This window comes from Ananas comosus, linkage group 9 (assembly GCF_001540865.1).
Source record: "Ananas comosus cultivar F153 linkage group 9, ASM154086v1, whole genome shotgun sequence".
Taxonomy (NCBI): domain Eukaryota; kingdom Viridiplantae; phylum Streptophyta; class Magnoliopsida; order Poales; family Bromeliaceae; genus Ananas; species Ananas comosus.
In genome coordinates, this window is record NC_033629.1 from 5,072,956 (window position 1) to 5,088,442 (window position 15,487).

General features: G+C 32.1%; 1 protein-coding gene across 5 annotated transcripts; it reads left to right on the plus strand.

The window, feature by feature from the left end:
* Window positions 1,997-10,840, plus strand: LOC109715587 (uncharacterized hydrolase YugF). 5 transcript variants are annotated; one of them, XM_020240683.1, is made up of 8 exons: window positions 1,998-2,423; window positions 4,864-4,956; window positions 5,975-6,186; window positions 6,854-6,998; window positions 7,082-7,154; window positions 8,472-8,618; window positions 8,728-8,853; window positions 10,580-10,714. In XM_020240683.1, the coding sequence occupies exons 1-8, from the start codon at window positions 2,158-2,160 to the stop codon at window positions 10,622-10,624; spliced, it is 1,107 nt and encodes a 368-aa protein (XP_020096272.1). In that variant the 5' UTR covers window positions 1,998-2,157; the 3' UTR covers window positions 10,625-10,714. The 5 variants fall into 5 exon arrangements, with proteins under 5 accessions (XP_020096270.1, XP_020096272.1, XP_020096271.1 ...); XM_020240682.1 differs by having other exon boundaries at window positions 2,000-2,423; window positions 10,620-10,840; XM_020240681.1 differs by lacking the exon at window positions 10,580-10,714 and having other exon boundaries at window positions 1,997-2,423; window positions 8,728-9,139.

Consider the following 15,487-nt stretch of genomic DNA (forward strand, 5'->3'; position numbering starts at 1 on the left):
AAATTGAGAGAAAAAAAAAAGAAGAGAGAAAAAGGTATAAGGGTATTTTGGTCAGTTTGTTGAAAAATCAGATCGAATCTGCAAAAACGAAAAAAATGGCCCACTTTTGCAAAAGTCCAAAACTAGTGGATTTTTTATGCAAATTGGTCTTTTAAATTTTACATATTTTAAAAAATAAAAAATAAAATTTTTTACGGACCGGCCCGAAGAATGACCTGGCCCGGCACAGCCCGGCCGGGGCCGAAGGGCCCTAGGAGGCTTAGTAGTTCCAGCCCGACACGGCCCGGCCCGGATCCTAGCGCTATCCGATAGGGATGAAAATGGATCAGATATTATATACGTTAGAATCATGGTGAAAACTACAGCATTGCATTCCGCCACGTGTTCTAGCAGTGCCAACCACCCATTCCCGCAACACGGAAAATGATATTATCATTTGTATGGACCGTACTGTATGTACACAAAAATTTAAATGCAACTTGATTTCCATATAATAAAAATAAAAAAAAAAATATGCAGAAAATTTACTTCAACTACAAACCATTTTTATTCGATATCCAATCTTTCAAAATTTTTATTTTTCTATTCAATTTTTTAATTTATTTAATTTGAGTTAGTATAATTATGCAATTTTATTTTATAATTATAAATTTATTATTGGCCATTCATATCGCAAATGATAAAAAATTTAATAGTTGATATCCAAGATCCCAAATTTAAATATTAATCGATTCACATTTCTAGCTGTATTTATTTCCAAAAAAAATAAATAAAACGAATAGCATATTATTTGTCTCTAAAATAATTCATAGTTCAAATAAGTACGATATTTTTTTATCTATCTAAAAATAAGAGGCAATTGCTTAAATATTCCTAAAAAAATTTCAATTTTTTGATTTATCTCTCTTAGAAGGCTAATATTAAAAATATTTTTTCACTTTTCAAGTTATTTCAAATATACTCTTAAACTTAAATTTTGTTAGTGAACGGCTAGCAATAGCCCTTATCTCTGTAAAATTATTATTTTATCCTTTCAAATATACCATTTTTTCATCATCAACTTTTCATATTTGTCCTTAAGTTAGGAACAAAAGAAATATTTTGATTTTTTGTCTTTTCAAATATACTCCTCTACTATCACGAACTTTTTTTATTTGTCTTAAGTTAAGGACAAAAGAGGTATTTTGATTTTTTTAACTCTGGTAAATATTTAACTCACGTTTAATCTGAAATAACTTAACGGGTAGTAATTCCCTGAATACTGTTTAATAACAAAGTAATAAATGAGAAGTATATTGAAAATTTAAAAAACTAAATATAAATTAAATATTTTTAAATTTTTGAGAGGTATATATATATAGAGTTGAGCTGGAATGTTATTGATAGCAAACGGACTCCGTTGCCACCCATTTGTTTTCGATGATGGAGCCTGCAAATCGATGATCGGCATCATTGAACATGATCTATACCAATTGAAGTATCTAGAAACCAAATTTCAAATCTTTTCGACATCATTGACCTAATGATCAAAGGGTTTCAAAATTTGTAATTTTAATGGTAGATACGAGGCATTTTCTCGTTTAACGGTATAAAGTTATCCAAATCAATTGAATTTTGGTTAGAAAATTCTTTAAACTATTTAGAATGAGATCTATACTCTCGATCTTGATTACAAAATTCCTATCATCATTTTTTAGAGAATATTCATTTTCAACCGTTCATTTTTATGTCCACTTGATGGACAAAAGAACAATATCGGAAAAGTATGAAATTTGATTTCTAGATATTTCAAATGGTATAGATTATGTTCAACGGTGCAGATCGTCAATTTGGAGGCTCCATCATCAAAAATAAATGGGTGGCAACGAAATCTGTTTGCTACNTATATATATATATATATATATATATATATATATATATATATTCCTTAAAAATAAAGTACGCCCGTCTACAGAACAAACACGGTTCATACAGTTTTTCTTTTCTTTTTTCTTTTCTTTTTTTTTCTTTTTGTTTTTTTGTGTGTGAATGTGTGTGTTTTTTTCAACACGTCGCCCAGTCTCCTTGATCTTCGGTTGGTTCTTTCCCGTCGCCTTTTTGGTTCCGCTCATCTCTTTCCTTTCGCGATTCTCCGTGCGCTGCTACGAGAGAGATTAGATGGAGTCTCGACTCTTCTTCGTGAAATTAGCGACGACGCCCATCCCACTTCCCATCTCTTCTTCTTCTTCTTCTTCTAAAATCCCCTTCTCTCGCTGCAGCTTCTTCTCAACACCCATCATTGCGCCGTCCAAATCTCCGCATGCCCTTCGACTCCCCTCTGATGGCTCTCGCGCGTTTCGTCGGCGATTTAGGGCTTCCAAGGCCGACCCCGCCGAGGAGGAGGAGGAGGAGGAGACGCCAGCCGAGGCCGGAGTTCGCAGTCGGTACGTACCCGGAACACTATTATGAGACAACTGCTGTACTCTAAAAATTTAAGTGGCTAAACAACGGTATTTATATATTTTTATATTTAACACTTTCCGTCGCGTCTGGATTCTGGATTCGAAACTTTTTGTAAGACTTATGACTTGGATTTGAATTCAAGTGGCGTGGCTCGAACTCAGTACCTCATGCTCTGAAACCATATGAAATAATCGTTATACTCTTTTAAGGCAGTGTTTGGTTAGGGGATAGGGATAGGCCCTTATCCCCTTTTATACCTAAACACTAATTTTTTATCCGAGAACAGTAGTTCTCGGTTATCTATAATAACCAGTTATAACTATCCCCACATACACCTCCATTTTCTATATAAAACTATCTAATATTTTTCTTATTCCATATTATCTATCCAAACATTATTTTTCTTGTCCCCGAAAACAACCCAATTTTCATTCAAACGCTATTTTCCTTATCCGCATACTTGTACCTATCCATGTAATAATTAATTCTTACTTATACCCGAACCAAAAGGTTTAAGTATTTATATATTAAATTTCGTTGTACTCTAAAAGCTTAAACAGTATTTATATATTTTTATATTTAATAGCCATACACTCTTTGTCGCATGATTTCTGCAGAATTGTGTGATGAAGGATCAATTCTTGGCTCTAGTTCTTTGTGCTTTACTAGTTTCTTCAGGACAATTTCATTATCCAGAATATAAAAATATTAAAATTACAGAGCTTAAACATTTCGAGAAAAATGGTTGTTTCGTATAATTTAATTTAATATGGTATTAGAATAAGTGGTCCTGAATTAGTTTGAATTCTGTCAGGCTCCCTGCATTATTATTAATTAATTTTCTCCCATTTAATTTACGTAGCTCAGATGTGAGGGAAACTTTTGAATATAATAAGTATTAAAAATATCGTTCTCTGCTAGCTTAAACTTTTATATTAGAACCAAACGGTTGTTTCATATAATTAATATGGTATCCGAGCATGAGTCTTGAGTTCGAGTCACGCCAGACTCCTAATATAATTAATTTCATCCTATTTAATTCAAGTCCATATTATGGGCATATCGAAAAGTCTCAAGCCTCGGCGTGAGTTTAAACGTTTAGAGAAACACGGTTGGTTTATACAATTTAACATCCTCTTTTTTTATATTACTAAAATCAATAAAAACAATTTTAAAGCTAAGAGTCCTACGACTCTTTTTGGGTCGGAGACTTAGCATTTTAAAAAAATAGTGAGGGAGAGTATTAATTGCAAAATTATATGGAGATTTCTTCAACTATAGGCCATTGTAAATCAGCCCCATTAAGTATTTTCTTTTTCTGTTCTTTTTAATTGGCACCCCTTCCACTTTTGATTTTTTGGAATCGAGAAAGTTTAGTCAACTGTGTTGGGGATTAATAGCAATTTTAATCCTTTTCTAGCTAATTAAACTAGAACCATTAATGACTATAGCTAATAGAGTCATTAAATTTAACAAAATTTTCAACTAAATAAATTAACTCATTTCAGAAAAATTAAAAGTTGAGGGTGTCGATTAAAGAAAAGGTTGAAGGTAAGTATGCCTCGATACAATTGTATCTAGATATTATTCTCTTCACATATGTGTATTGAAGAACTTTCGAAGTTTGGGTAGTGGTCTCTATCTCGTTTTTTTGGGACAAACTTCAAATTCTCCCCCTGTAGTTTAGCTCATTTTCACTTTGTCACCACATGGTTCAAAAAGTTGCACTTTTTCCTGTTGTGGTTTAGTTTTTATTTTGACAAAAAATTTTATGTGGCAAAATAAAATTTTTTGAAAAACCACAGTGGTGAAGTAAAAAATGTACTAAACCATAGGATAGTTAAGTATAACTTTTTAAACCATAAGGTGCGAACGTGAAAAAAAATGAGCCAAACCACAGGGCAGCAATGTGCAACTTTTTTGAAGCCGGTCAATTTGAAATTTACCCTTTTTTATATATTTTTTGGTATGTGTGTGTGTGTTTGTGTTTTTGTGTTAGTCTAGTTTGAGATATCAATTTGAATTAATGAAAAATTTTGCAACTATATTTCCCATCTCTCCGGTTTAAAAGAAAATCAATGGTTTACTAATTTGATTTTTTCGATGACCAATCTTCGAAACTGTAACGTTCTTTGAGAAAATTTGGAAATTTCTGCATGAATTTTTTCAAAGTTTTACTTTAACATAGCAATGACAAGACGAAATTGACCAGCATAAGATATCCTAGAATGATTATACTAATTGGATCCATCTATTATAGAGGGGTGAGTCAATTTTCTCTTCTTCTTTTCATAGCTTTTCTTCATATTAGTAATTTCTTCAAAAATTCTACCTTATTTGTTCTGAAAGTACTCTAGACTTTGATTGAATAAAAGAACGGTTATTTTATATGCAGGTTATAAAATATTTCTATTTTTGCAGCACGTGGAACTGGCGAGGTTACTGCATTCGTTATCAAAGTGCTGGAGAGAGTGGTCCTGCATTAGTTTTAGTTCATGGTTTTGGGGCGAACAGGTGTACGTCATACACAATATTGCTTCCAATTTGCAACTATGTTTTATAGGTATCATGGTTATAGCGCATAGCTGATCATTGTCATGGTTATGTTCATGTTTAAATTATTTTTCATGATTTCGTTACGGCAAAATAATTATTATGTACATATTGTACCTACCATCTTGTAGGAAGTTTGATAGTGGGGACGTGAAAATTTTCTTAAGAAAGTATTTGGATGGGGAATGGAGTAAGGATAGTGGTTGGTATCCTCACTATCCACCCAATACCCTTAAAAAAAAAAGGGTAAAGTCTCTGCCTAGAATCTGCCAGCATAACCATATGACCTGCTGTATTAATCGGGATGGCAATTCCATTGGTAAGGGTGGAGTTTCTGTTACTTGTAATCAGCAGCAATTTGTCGCTGTTATTCTTGTTGTCTTCTTTTTATGTAGTTTGCAGCGTGGCGATCATAAATAGCTATGAATTTTTTAGTAATACTTGTTGTGGATTTTCCACTCTGTAATTGTGTAGAAAAGAACAGTATGCTTAAATTAGCTTTGCGTGCAACATTCTGGGAGAGTCCATTGTTTTCTTTATTCTAGTTGGCCATTTCGTCTGCCTGTTCAGCCTATCTATGCTCTATTATTGAATACTGAGTTTTTAGTTTACTGTGTAAAAAGTCCAGGTAACCTTTAAGATATGCTTAGTTTAGTTGTAAGTGGATTTACAACCTAAACCCTACTACAATTTTATAATTCATCTGCCTTTTGAGTTGTGAGCTGCTTGTTATCATGATAGCTGCTTCCTAAAAACATTAATCTTTAAAAGCCTTATCAAATTGTACCATATCATATGGATCTGACTTCTGAGGCATGATGCATCTCTTTTATATGGTCCTGATATTTTCCATTAATTTTGACATCCATATGAAAAGATGCACTTAAGTCATGTGTTCATCTATCCCATCTCTTTCTTACGTTCCTTTGCCTGTCTGCTTTTTAATCACTGGGATTGATATACAAAGATCCTTTTGCAGTGACCATTGGCGTAAAAATATTCCTGTCCTTGCAAAGTCAAATAGAGTTTATGCTTTTGATCTTATTGGTTATGGTTATTCTGATAAGCCAAATCCAAGAGAGCTTGGTGGGAATCCCTTTTATACATTTGAGACATGGGCAGACCAGCTAAATGAGTTTTGTGCAGAAGTGGTTGGAGATGAAGCGTTCTTCATATGCAACTCTATCGGTGGTATGGATCTTCTAAAAATATACCATGATTATGATTAGCATGAATTAAATGACCATAGTCATACTTTAAAAAAAAAAAAAGAGAGGTGAAAAGAGTAATGCTTCTATGACATATTGAAGTGTTGCATAAATGCAAGAACTCACAATTCAGTTAATTCGGTTACATCTTCTATATATAACCACAGAAGGAAACAAATTAATTACAACTTGTATATGTCCTCTAGTGGCCTCTCTTGTTGCTAAGGTCTAAATCTCAATGACTCGTGTATATTAGATAATTATCAAACTCAAGACGCAAATCTGTTTCAGTTACACTGCCAGGCTCATAGTTTCCGTGGTTTACGTTTCAGTAAGTTTTGAAACTCTAATACTGCTTCAGAATAAATATGGGCAAGTGGAGTAATTATCAAACAACTGGCTTTCACAGTACTTTAAAATGCTAAAGTGATGCTTTAGACAGTTCTTGGTGGAAATAGAAATAGTATTCGTGTTGTTTTATTGGATATCACAGGGATAGCTAGACATTCTAAATACGGATTACCATGCCAAAATTTTTATATGAGACTCCGTACATGATTCTCTAGTTGCAATAAACCAAAACAGATCAACTTCATTAGATGAGAGATGTCCCTCAAACCTCTTTCTCACGGAGTTACTTTTTTCCGCAGGACTGGTTGGTCTTCAGGCAGCTGTCGTGAAGCCTCAGGTTTGTAAGGGTATTGTCCTGCTGGACATTTCGTTGAGGATGCTTCATATAAAGAAGCAGCCTTGGTATGGGAGACCTTTCATCAAATCATTCCAGAGCTTGCTGAGGTAGTTGTTTACATCGCCATGTAATTGATCATCACTGAACATTGCTCGCCATGATTATGCTCAAGCTTGCTTTGACATGGCAGGAACACAGCTGTGGGGAAGTTATTTTATAATGCAATTGCTACACCAGAATCTGTGAGAAGTATCCTTTGTCAGGTCCTCTTACTAAACCTTATGGAGAACAAACATATGTACATTCAAGTACCTTCTCTTATGGTAGTCAGCAGATTCAGCTTACATAAATGATGTCCATTGGGCATCCATCTTGTGTTATTTAGAAGGTTATGAAGGAGGCTGTTAAATAAAACTTGCAGACGCTATAGCTCAATCGTGAAGTAACTATTTGAAACTTCATACTATTTTTGAGCGGGCTGTCCCTCTGCCCTGTGCCATGCTGAATGCTTGCTATATAGAGAGAGAGCTGAAACCTAATTTTTCTCTATAAACAAACGAGTCTAACATTAATAAATGCAACTGGAAAACAAATTTAAAATATAAAAGCACACCCTCGGCCCCCTGGTCCTACCAAATTCACCATGTTTTCAGACTCCAGAGGGCCATCGTCAAGCACATGAGATTGATGGTTTATCATTTCTCAAAGAAGGTGATTACTGTGCATGATAATTATAAGAAAGTCACATATAGCATATTACTGAGAAAAACTATGTAAGATCAAATTTTATCTTATTTCCATTTCCATTTCCATTATATATTGTGGAAAATTTGGAGAAGCAAATAAGTTTTTGCTTTGTTTGGCATCGGCACCACTCTTTTATTCATTTAACACAAATTTTATATAATTGGATGCATCGGCAGATAGACTTTGTTCTTCTCATTTTTTGCTTGCATGTGGCACATCGTAACTGGATTCGAATCAGAATCTTCTTAAAAATAACAAAGAAGCGGAAAAAAGGGAAAGTTAAGGCCTCGTTTGGCATCGTTACCCTTTTTTTGTTTTGGTAAATATATCTACATGAAATAGTATGAGAAGGGTTGTTGGATTGCTTGCAATCTTTGCATCTAAAGTGCTTGTTTGGAAACAGAAAGCAAAAACTTGAAAACAAATTTTTTTGCTTCTAAAATTTTTTTTTGAGTAGTAAGTTCTCATCACCACTTGGCCGAAATGTATTGTAAGGTAACCAACAATGATAACAAGAGGAAAATCCCAATATTTAATATTTATATAATACGAGTTTTTGTTTTTTTGTCACCAAAGGAATTGGTAGATGTATGAACTGAAAGAAATCCACTATCCAACCACACATTCATTGTATGAAAAGTGTATTTGCAGTACTAAAAGAATGGCCACAATAACAAATAAGGCCTTTGTCTTTTTCCTTTCTTTCCTTCTTTATTTCGGTGGCACTGATTAGGAATTTATGATCCATCAATTATAGTTATCCACATTCTTTTGATGAAGTGGTGTTTCTTTTCTGCTCAGCCAATTATTAATCTTGTAAATTTCCATTGTAGTGTTATCACGACACATCGGCAGTTACGGATGAGCTGGTTCAGATAATTCTGCAGCCAGGACTTGCTCCTGGCGCAGCAGATGTATTCCTCGAGTTCATCTGCTACTCTGAAGGCCCCCTTCCCGAAGAGCTGCTCCCAAAAGTGAAGGTTTGCACTAGATCTGTGGACAGCACTCTGTGAAACCATCATGTTTATCTAATTTAAATGACTTCTCACTTATTTTATCTTTTTTTAAAAAATTATTTTCTTTGGTCAGTGTCCTGTTTTGGTAGCTTGGGGGGACAAGGACCCATGGGAGCCTGTTGAACTTGGGAGAGCATATGCAGATTTTAATGTTGTAGAAGAATTCATCGTGCTTCCGAATGTCGGACACTGCCCACAGGTTAACACTCTCTTCAGATATTGTTGCATAATACTCACTGGTTATATTTTCCCATGGCTACTTATTTTTTGCCAAAAAATTGTATGGACACTCCCACAAGTGTATGACATCTACGAAAATGTGCGTGATCTTCAGTTATTTGATCTCATAATATTCCATCAGGTTCATGACAGAATTCGATAATTTGTACCAGAAAAGTGACAGAGTATCGCACTGTATCAGAACATTCTGATAAATATGGAATGTTTGCATCCTAAAGAACATAAGACAGTTAAATTTTGACCAAATTTTTCTGAAATCAAGCATGTCAGTTGAGGGTTTAAAATCGAAAAGAGAGAGAGAGAGAGAGAAAAGGGAAAAAGAACAACTAGAGTTCAGTGACCTGTTCTGAATGTTTTTGTTTTTATTGTTTTTTTCTCTGACAATTAGGGCCTGTTTGGATACACAGTAAAATATCTCCACGGAATTTATAAACTGTGGTTTCGGTCTAGATAAAATAGAGAATCCTGTAACTCTAAAAAATTCCACGGATTCAATTTTTAAACTGTTTGGATACGCATTGTACAATTTCACAGGATTTTTCTAAATTTTAAGATTAAAAGTTAAAATTTAAAATTTCAAAAAAAATTTAAAATTTAAAATTTGACATGTGAAATGTGAAATTTTGAATTTTGAATTTTAAATTTTAAATTCAATGTCGAAATTACAAATTTAAAAATTTAATAAATAAAAAATCTAAATTTAATTAAAATTTTTAAAACTTACATTTTAAGAATAAAAAATTAAAATTGAAATTTGAAATTTAGAATTTTAAATTTAAAAATAAATTTAAAATTAAAAGTTTAAAAAATTCAAATTAAAATTAAAGTTTAAAATTTGAAATTTGAACCATAGACTGAGATTTGAAATTTCAAATTAAATTGAAATTTAAATTAAAATTTGAAATTTGAAATTTAAAAGTAAAATAATTTAAATTTAACGAAATTTAAAAATTAAAATTTAAATTTTTAAAATATTTAAAAATTAAAATTTATATTGAAATCTTATTTAACAAAAAAAAATTTAAAATTAAAATTTGAAATTTGAAATTTAATATTTAAAAATTAACAATTGAAATTTAAAATTTTTAAAATTTTAAATTAATATGTAAAATCTTAAAATTTAGAAATTTAAAATTTAAAATTAAACATTAAAATTTAAAAAATTTAGAATTTTAGATTATTTTTTATTAAAAAAATAAATTTAAAATTAAAGTTTAAAATTTGAAATTGAAATTTAAATTTGAACAATTTAAATTTAAATTGAAAATTTGAAATTTGAAATTTGAAATTTGAAATTTAAATTCTGAAATTTGAAATTTGAAATTTGAAATTTGAAATTTAAAGTTTGAAATTTAAAATTTAAATTTAAAATTTTAAATGTGATATTTCAAATTTCAAATTTTAAATTTTAAATTTTAAATCTATGTTGAAATTTAAAATCTATGTTGAAATTTAAAATTTTATGTTGAAATTTAAAAGTTAGAACTTGATGCATTTTTTGAATTAGGGAGCTCAAGAATGGTGGAATTTTTTTCCTTCGGTTAGAGTGGATTATACTTTTACTCCATTTTTTGGAGTATAGTTTAACTATACTCCAAAAATTACGTTACTTTTTTTCCTTCCAAACGCTTCATAGGATATTTTTCCTACCGCCGTAGCATAGTTTAACTATACTACGTTTTCAGGAGTATCCAAACGGGGCCTTAGTTGCTGTTTGCTCTGCAGGATGAGGCACCAGATCTTGTAAATCCCCTCATTGAATCATTTGTGAAGCGGCATGCAAATGCAAAACATGGCATCTTTACCTTCTGAAAGTACTGAAAAATTTTTGTTACAGAATGCTGTTCTTATTGAGAAAAACTATTCTCATTCTACCATTTTTCATTTAGATATCTAAAACTAAGAGGAAAAAAAATAAAAAAGAAGCTAATCATGTGATATTGAAATTTGGCCTGATCTTTCACATGTTAATAGATATTCTTTTGTTATTGATTGAAATATATTTTTTAGATCTCTCTCCAGTTACATATCATTTGAAGATGGATCAATTAATGTTTTTTTTTTGCCCTTAGAAGGGGCAGTGATATTAATGAATCAGGAGGTGTGATCAAGTTAAAATTGTAGAGTTGGCCAGATTTAATATTCCTGCTCTTTCAATAATAATGTCTTTTGAGAAAAAAAATCAATCAAGCTAAATAAGAATTCTAAAGTTTCAACTAGTTGTAAACTACAAATTATTCCACCAATTTACTTTAGTTTTGCAGAAAATGATTTAGNTCAAGCTAAATAAGAAGTCTAAAGTTTCAACTAGTTATAAACTACAAATTATTCCACCAATTTACTTTAGTTTTGCAGAAAATGATTTAGAGGCCATCACATTCTAATGAAACTTCCTCAAATCAAATAACATGTTAGTTAGGGATTTATATAAGAAAGTTGAAGGAGAGGTGAGTATATGCTTTGTTATTTTTATTCATTTTAATTAATCTGATTTCAGTTACTATATTTGGAGGTGATGATTTTAGTTACTTCTTTTTCTTTTTGGAGAGAAAGCTAGCATATTTTTTTATACATATAAGAAAGAAACTTAGCTAAAAATACAATGCAATCAGGTTCCAAACTTGGAACCTCGAATATTAATAATCAAGTCTTTAGCCAACTGTGCTAAGTACAATCGGCTATTTCAGTAATTGTCAAATGCTGAAAGGCCACTAGTGTGGATGTCAATTGGTACGGATATCCAAAATTTTATCCGAACCCGACTCTGAAAGAGATAGCGGATTTATCCGATGCTGAATGAATAAAGTTTCAGATACGGGTATAAAGAAATGAAAACTAGCCAGATTTGGATTCAGATGTAGATTTTGTTCCTATCAGAACCAAACACATCACATCTACCATTAAAATTGTCAAATTTGAGACTTGTTGATCACTAGCCAAATGATGCCAAAAAATTATAAAATTTAATTTCCAAATACTTTTAATAGTGTAGATCAAGTCTAACGGCGCCAATCGTCGATTTGGAAGCCGCATCATTGGAAACAACTTGGTAGCACAGAGGCCTCCGTGCTACCAATAGTATACCAGCCTAGCGCTCTCTCTCTCTCTCTCTCTCTCTCTATATATATATATATATATATATTTATTTATTTATTTATTTATTTATTTATTTATATGTTTGATATTCTATTTGCAAAAAAAAAAAAGATTTAAATATAATATCTTTTGAAATATAGTAAAGAGAAATAACTATTTCGGATGTAGGTTTTCGTGTTTGGGTTCGGATTTCAGGTTTATGGTCAGGTTCGAGTTTGGATATGAATTTTCAAAATCCATCGGGTTTGGATTTGGATTCGAGTTTGGGTTTTAAAAAACCCGCCCCAAATCATCCGAGCCGTTGAAATCCCTAGATTAGTGGCTATTTGATGAGTAATCTCCATAGATTTTGACATATATGCATGGCTAGGGTGGGCACCCGTTTGTTCGATTCGGCTTTCGCAATTTCTTTCAGAAAAAAATCAAACCGAACCAAATTAGAGGCATAAAGCGAAATGAATGGAACCAAAGCAAACCAAAATAATTCGGCCGGTTCGCTTCGGTTTAGTTTATTTAGTTTTAGTAAAATATTTTTATTTAGTTTAAATCTTTTTAAACTAAGATATAATTATGATTAATTTTATGTTGAAAATCATTAATCTAAAATAATAATAATAATTAATATCTTTAATTATTTGATTATTATTTAAAATTAATACTTTTTTTAAAAAAATTTAAGTTTAATATATATTGAATTACTAAAATTTTAATTTACTTTTTTTGCATTTAGACCCCTGGCAAATTTTTATTTTAAAAATAGCCCAGTCAAAATTTAATTTGCAAAAATGGCCCTGGGTCTGCCACGCAGGCGCCACGTCAGCGCCACGTAGGCAGGACGGGGCCTGTGTGTTAAGTTGAATACGGTAAACCATTCACCGTGTTCAAACACAGTGAATGGTTCACCGTATTTAGTACATATTTTTTATATATTGAAAAGAGGAATAAGGAATAGGAATGTCAATAGGTATGAATATCCGAAATATTATCCGAATTCAAACCCGAATAAATTATATATATATATATAATTTATTTTTATTTATTTATACAATATATAAAATATTTAATAATTTTTATTCCTTAAATCTTCATCCAATCCAGCGGATTTTAAAAATCTATACCGTTGGATGAAGATCTAAAGAATAAAAATTATTAAATATTTTATATATTGTATAAATAAACAAAAATAAATTACGTATATATATAATTTATTCGGGTTTGGATTCGGATAATATTTCGGATATCCATACCTATTGACATCCCTACTCCTTATTCCACTTTTCAATATACAAAAAAGCGTGTGAATGGTTCACCGTGTTTAACTTAATACCCTGGCCCCAGCCCTGCCTGCGTGGCGCTAATGTGGCACCTGTGTGGCAGGGACATGGCCATTTTTGCAATTTTAATTTTGATAGGGCTATTTTTAAAATAAAAATTGCTTAGAGGGCTATTTGCAAATAAAGCCCTTTATTCGGTTTATTTGGTTTTATTGATTTTTAATTCTTAGAGCATAACCAAACCAAATTATATATGTAAAATTGAACTGAACCGACGTACGATTATAGCTGCATTTGACTCGAGCTTTTGGGCTTTATTATTTTTTCTCCTTAAGTTGGATGATCAATTTTTTAGATTTCCCTTTTTTTTGGGGCGGTAAATGCATGTAGGCTTCTGCAAAAATAATGAATTACAAATATATCCCTACAAAATTCAACTTCATATATTGTCCTCGCAAAAGTTATAATGTTTTCAAATATATCCCTCTGGTTTGTTATTGTTATAGAATTGTTTATATTTTTAATAAAATATCGATTTTGCCATCACAAATATATCCTTCCAAAAGTCACAACAGTATAATATAAGAAGAGCAAAAATATCAAGTTATCTAATAAACTAATCAGGGTTAAGTATTTAATCTATAGTTAACTAAAGTTTTCTAACGGATTCTAACGATAGAGATATATTTGAAAATATTAGAACTTTTATAGAAACAATATATGAAAGTTGAATTTTGTATAGATATATTTATAATTCACTGTGTTCGCAGGTACATATATGAAATTAACCCCTTTTTTATTATAGGTTTGATAATATCTCTATATATTTGGGCTTTTATAGCTGTAAATTTTTGTACACTAGAGTTAATTTTTTTTGTTAGCCCCTATGTTCAAATAGAGGCTTTTTTTGCAAATAGCCCCCTGACAAATTTTATTTGTAAAAATAGCCCCGTCCAAAAATTATTTGCAAAAATGGCCCTGCCCCTGCCACGCAAGCGCCACGTCAGCGCCACGCGGGCAGGGCGGGCCCAGGTGTTTAAGTTGAACACGGTGAACCATTCACCGTGTTCAATACAAAATTTTTGTATTGGACACGGTGAATCATTCACCGTGTCCAATACAAATACCCCAACAATGACTAAGTTGGAGGTATTTGTATTAGACACGGTGAACCATTCACCGTGTCCAATTATTTGTATTGGACACGGTGAATGGTTCACCGTGTCCAATACAAATATTTCGACCTTAGCTATTTTGTATTGGACACGGTGAATCATTCATCGTGTCCAATACAAAAACTTTGTATTGAACACGGTGAATGGTTCACCGTGTTCAACTTAACCATCTGGCCCAGCCCCGCCCGCGTGGCGCGGACGTGGCGCTTGCGTGGCGAGACCAGGGCCATTTTTGCAAATAAATTTTTGACAGGGCCAATTTAAAAAAAAAATTTTGTAAGGGGGTTATTTGCAAAAAAAGCCCTTCAAATAGTACTCGTGTTGTACTAGTGTTGTTTGCACAAGCCTTAATTAATAAAATTGCCTGCAGGGACTTAATACTCTCATTTCAAACCCCAACTTGGAATCTTAACGAGGAAATTACTTGCTAGACCCGGTGCACCGCGTTTTTGATAATTTAACAATAGACCACCTTGTTATATGCTGGTTGATTCTAGCGTGTTGTCTGGAGCTAGCTCTGGTAGTGAACTTAGTTGCAATCTTGGTAATGTGAAGCAGTTAGATTTCGAAGTTGGAACTTCGTGTACCAACTATCAGCCCTTTTGCCATTTGTGCTAAGAACTGTTGATGATTATTGGGTAAGGATGTGTGACTAAATAACAGCTCAAGAAACTTTCTGTATTAGCTCTTTGGTAAGAATAATTTTAGCAGTTATGTACTTAGGCTTCTTTTGAGATTGCAAGAAAATTGCGTTACGTACGGCGAGAAAGATACCATGCTTGTTTTCGTACGTAATATTGTATATTGCGATGAGTCATTGGAGAACGCGGAAGTATATCCCTATACACTTTTATCCCATCGTCAAATGGGGTCTCAATACCAAACTAAGCCTTAAAAGAGATTGATTGCATTAAATGCACATAATTATATTACAGTAGTACATTGTATGCATATGGGATCTTGTCACATTATATATATGTTAGAAAATAAAACTATTCACTATGTAAATTTACTCTTTTTATTAGCTACATTTCAAACGATTGGGCAT

What these genes read in the sequence shown, in the direction of transcription:
- LOC109715587 (XM_020240681.1), top strand. Translation starts at nt 2,158, where the DNA reads ATGGAGTCTCGACTCTTCTTCGTGAAATTAGCGACGACGCCCATCCCA. An exon ending in TCATTCCAGAGCTTGCTGAG is followed by an intron (nt 6,999 to 7,081) that starts GTAGTTGTTTAC and finishes TTGACATGGCAG; the next exon opens with GAACACAGCTGTGGGGAAGT. An exon ending in AGCTGCTCCCAAAAGTGAAG is followed by an intron (nt 8,619 to 8,727) that starts GTTTGCACTAGA and finishes TTCTTTGGTCAG; the next exon opens with TGTCCTGTTTTGGTAGCTTG.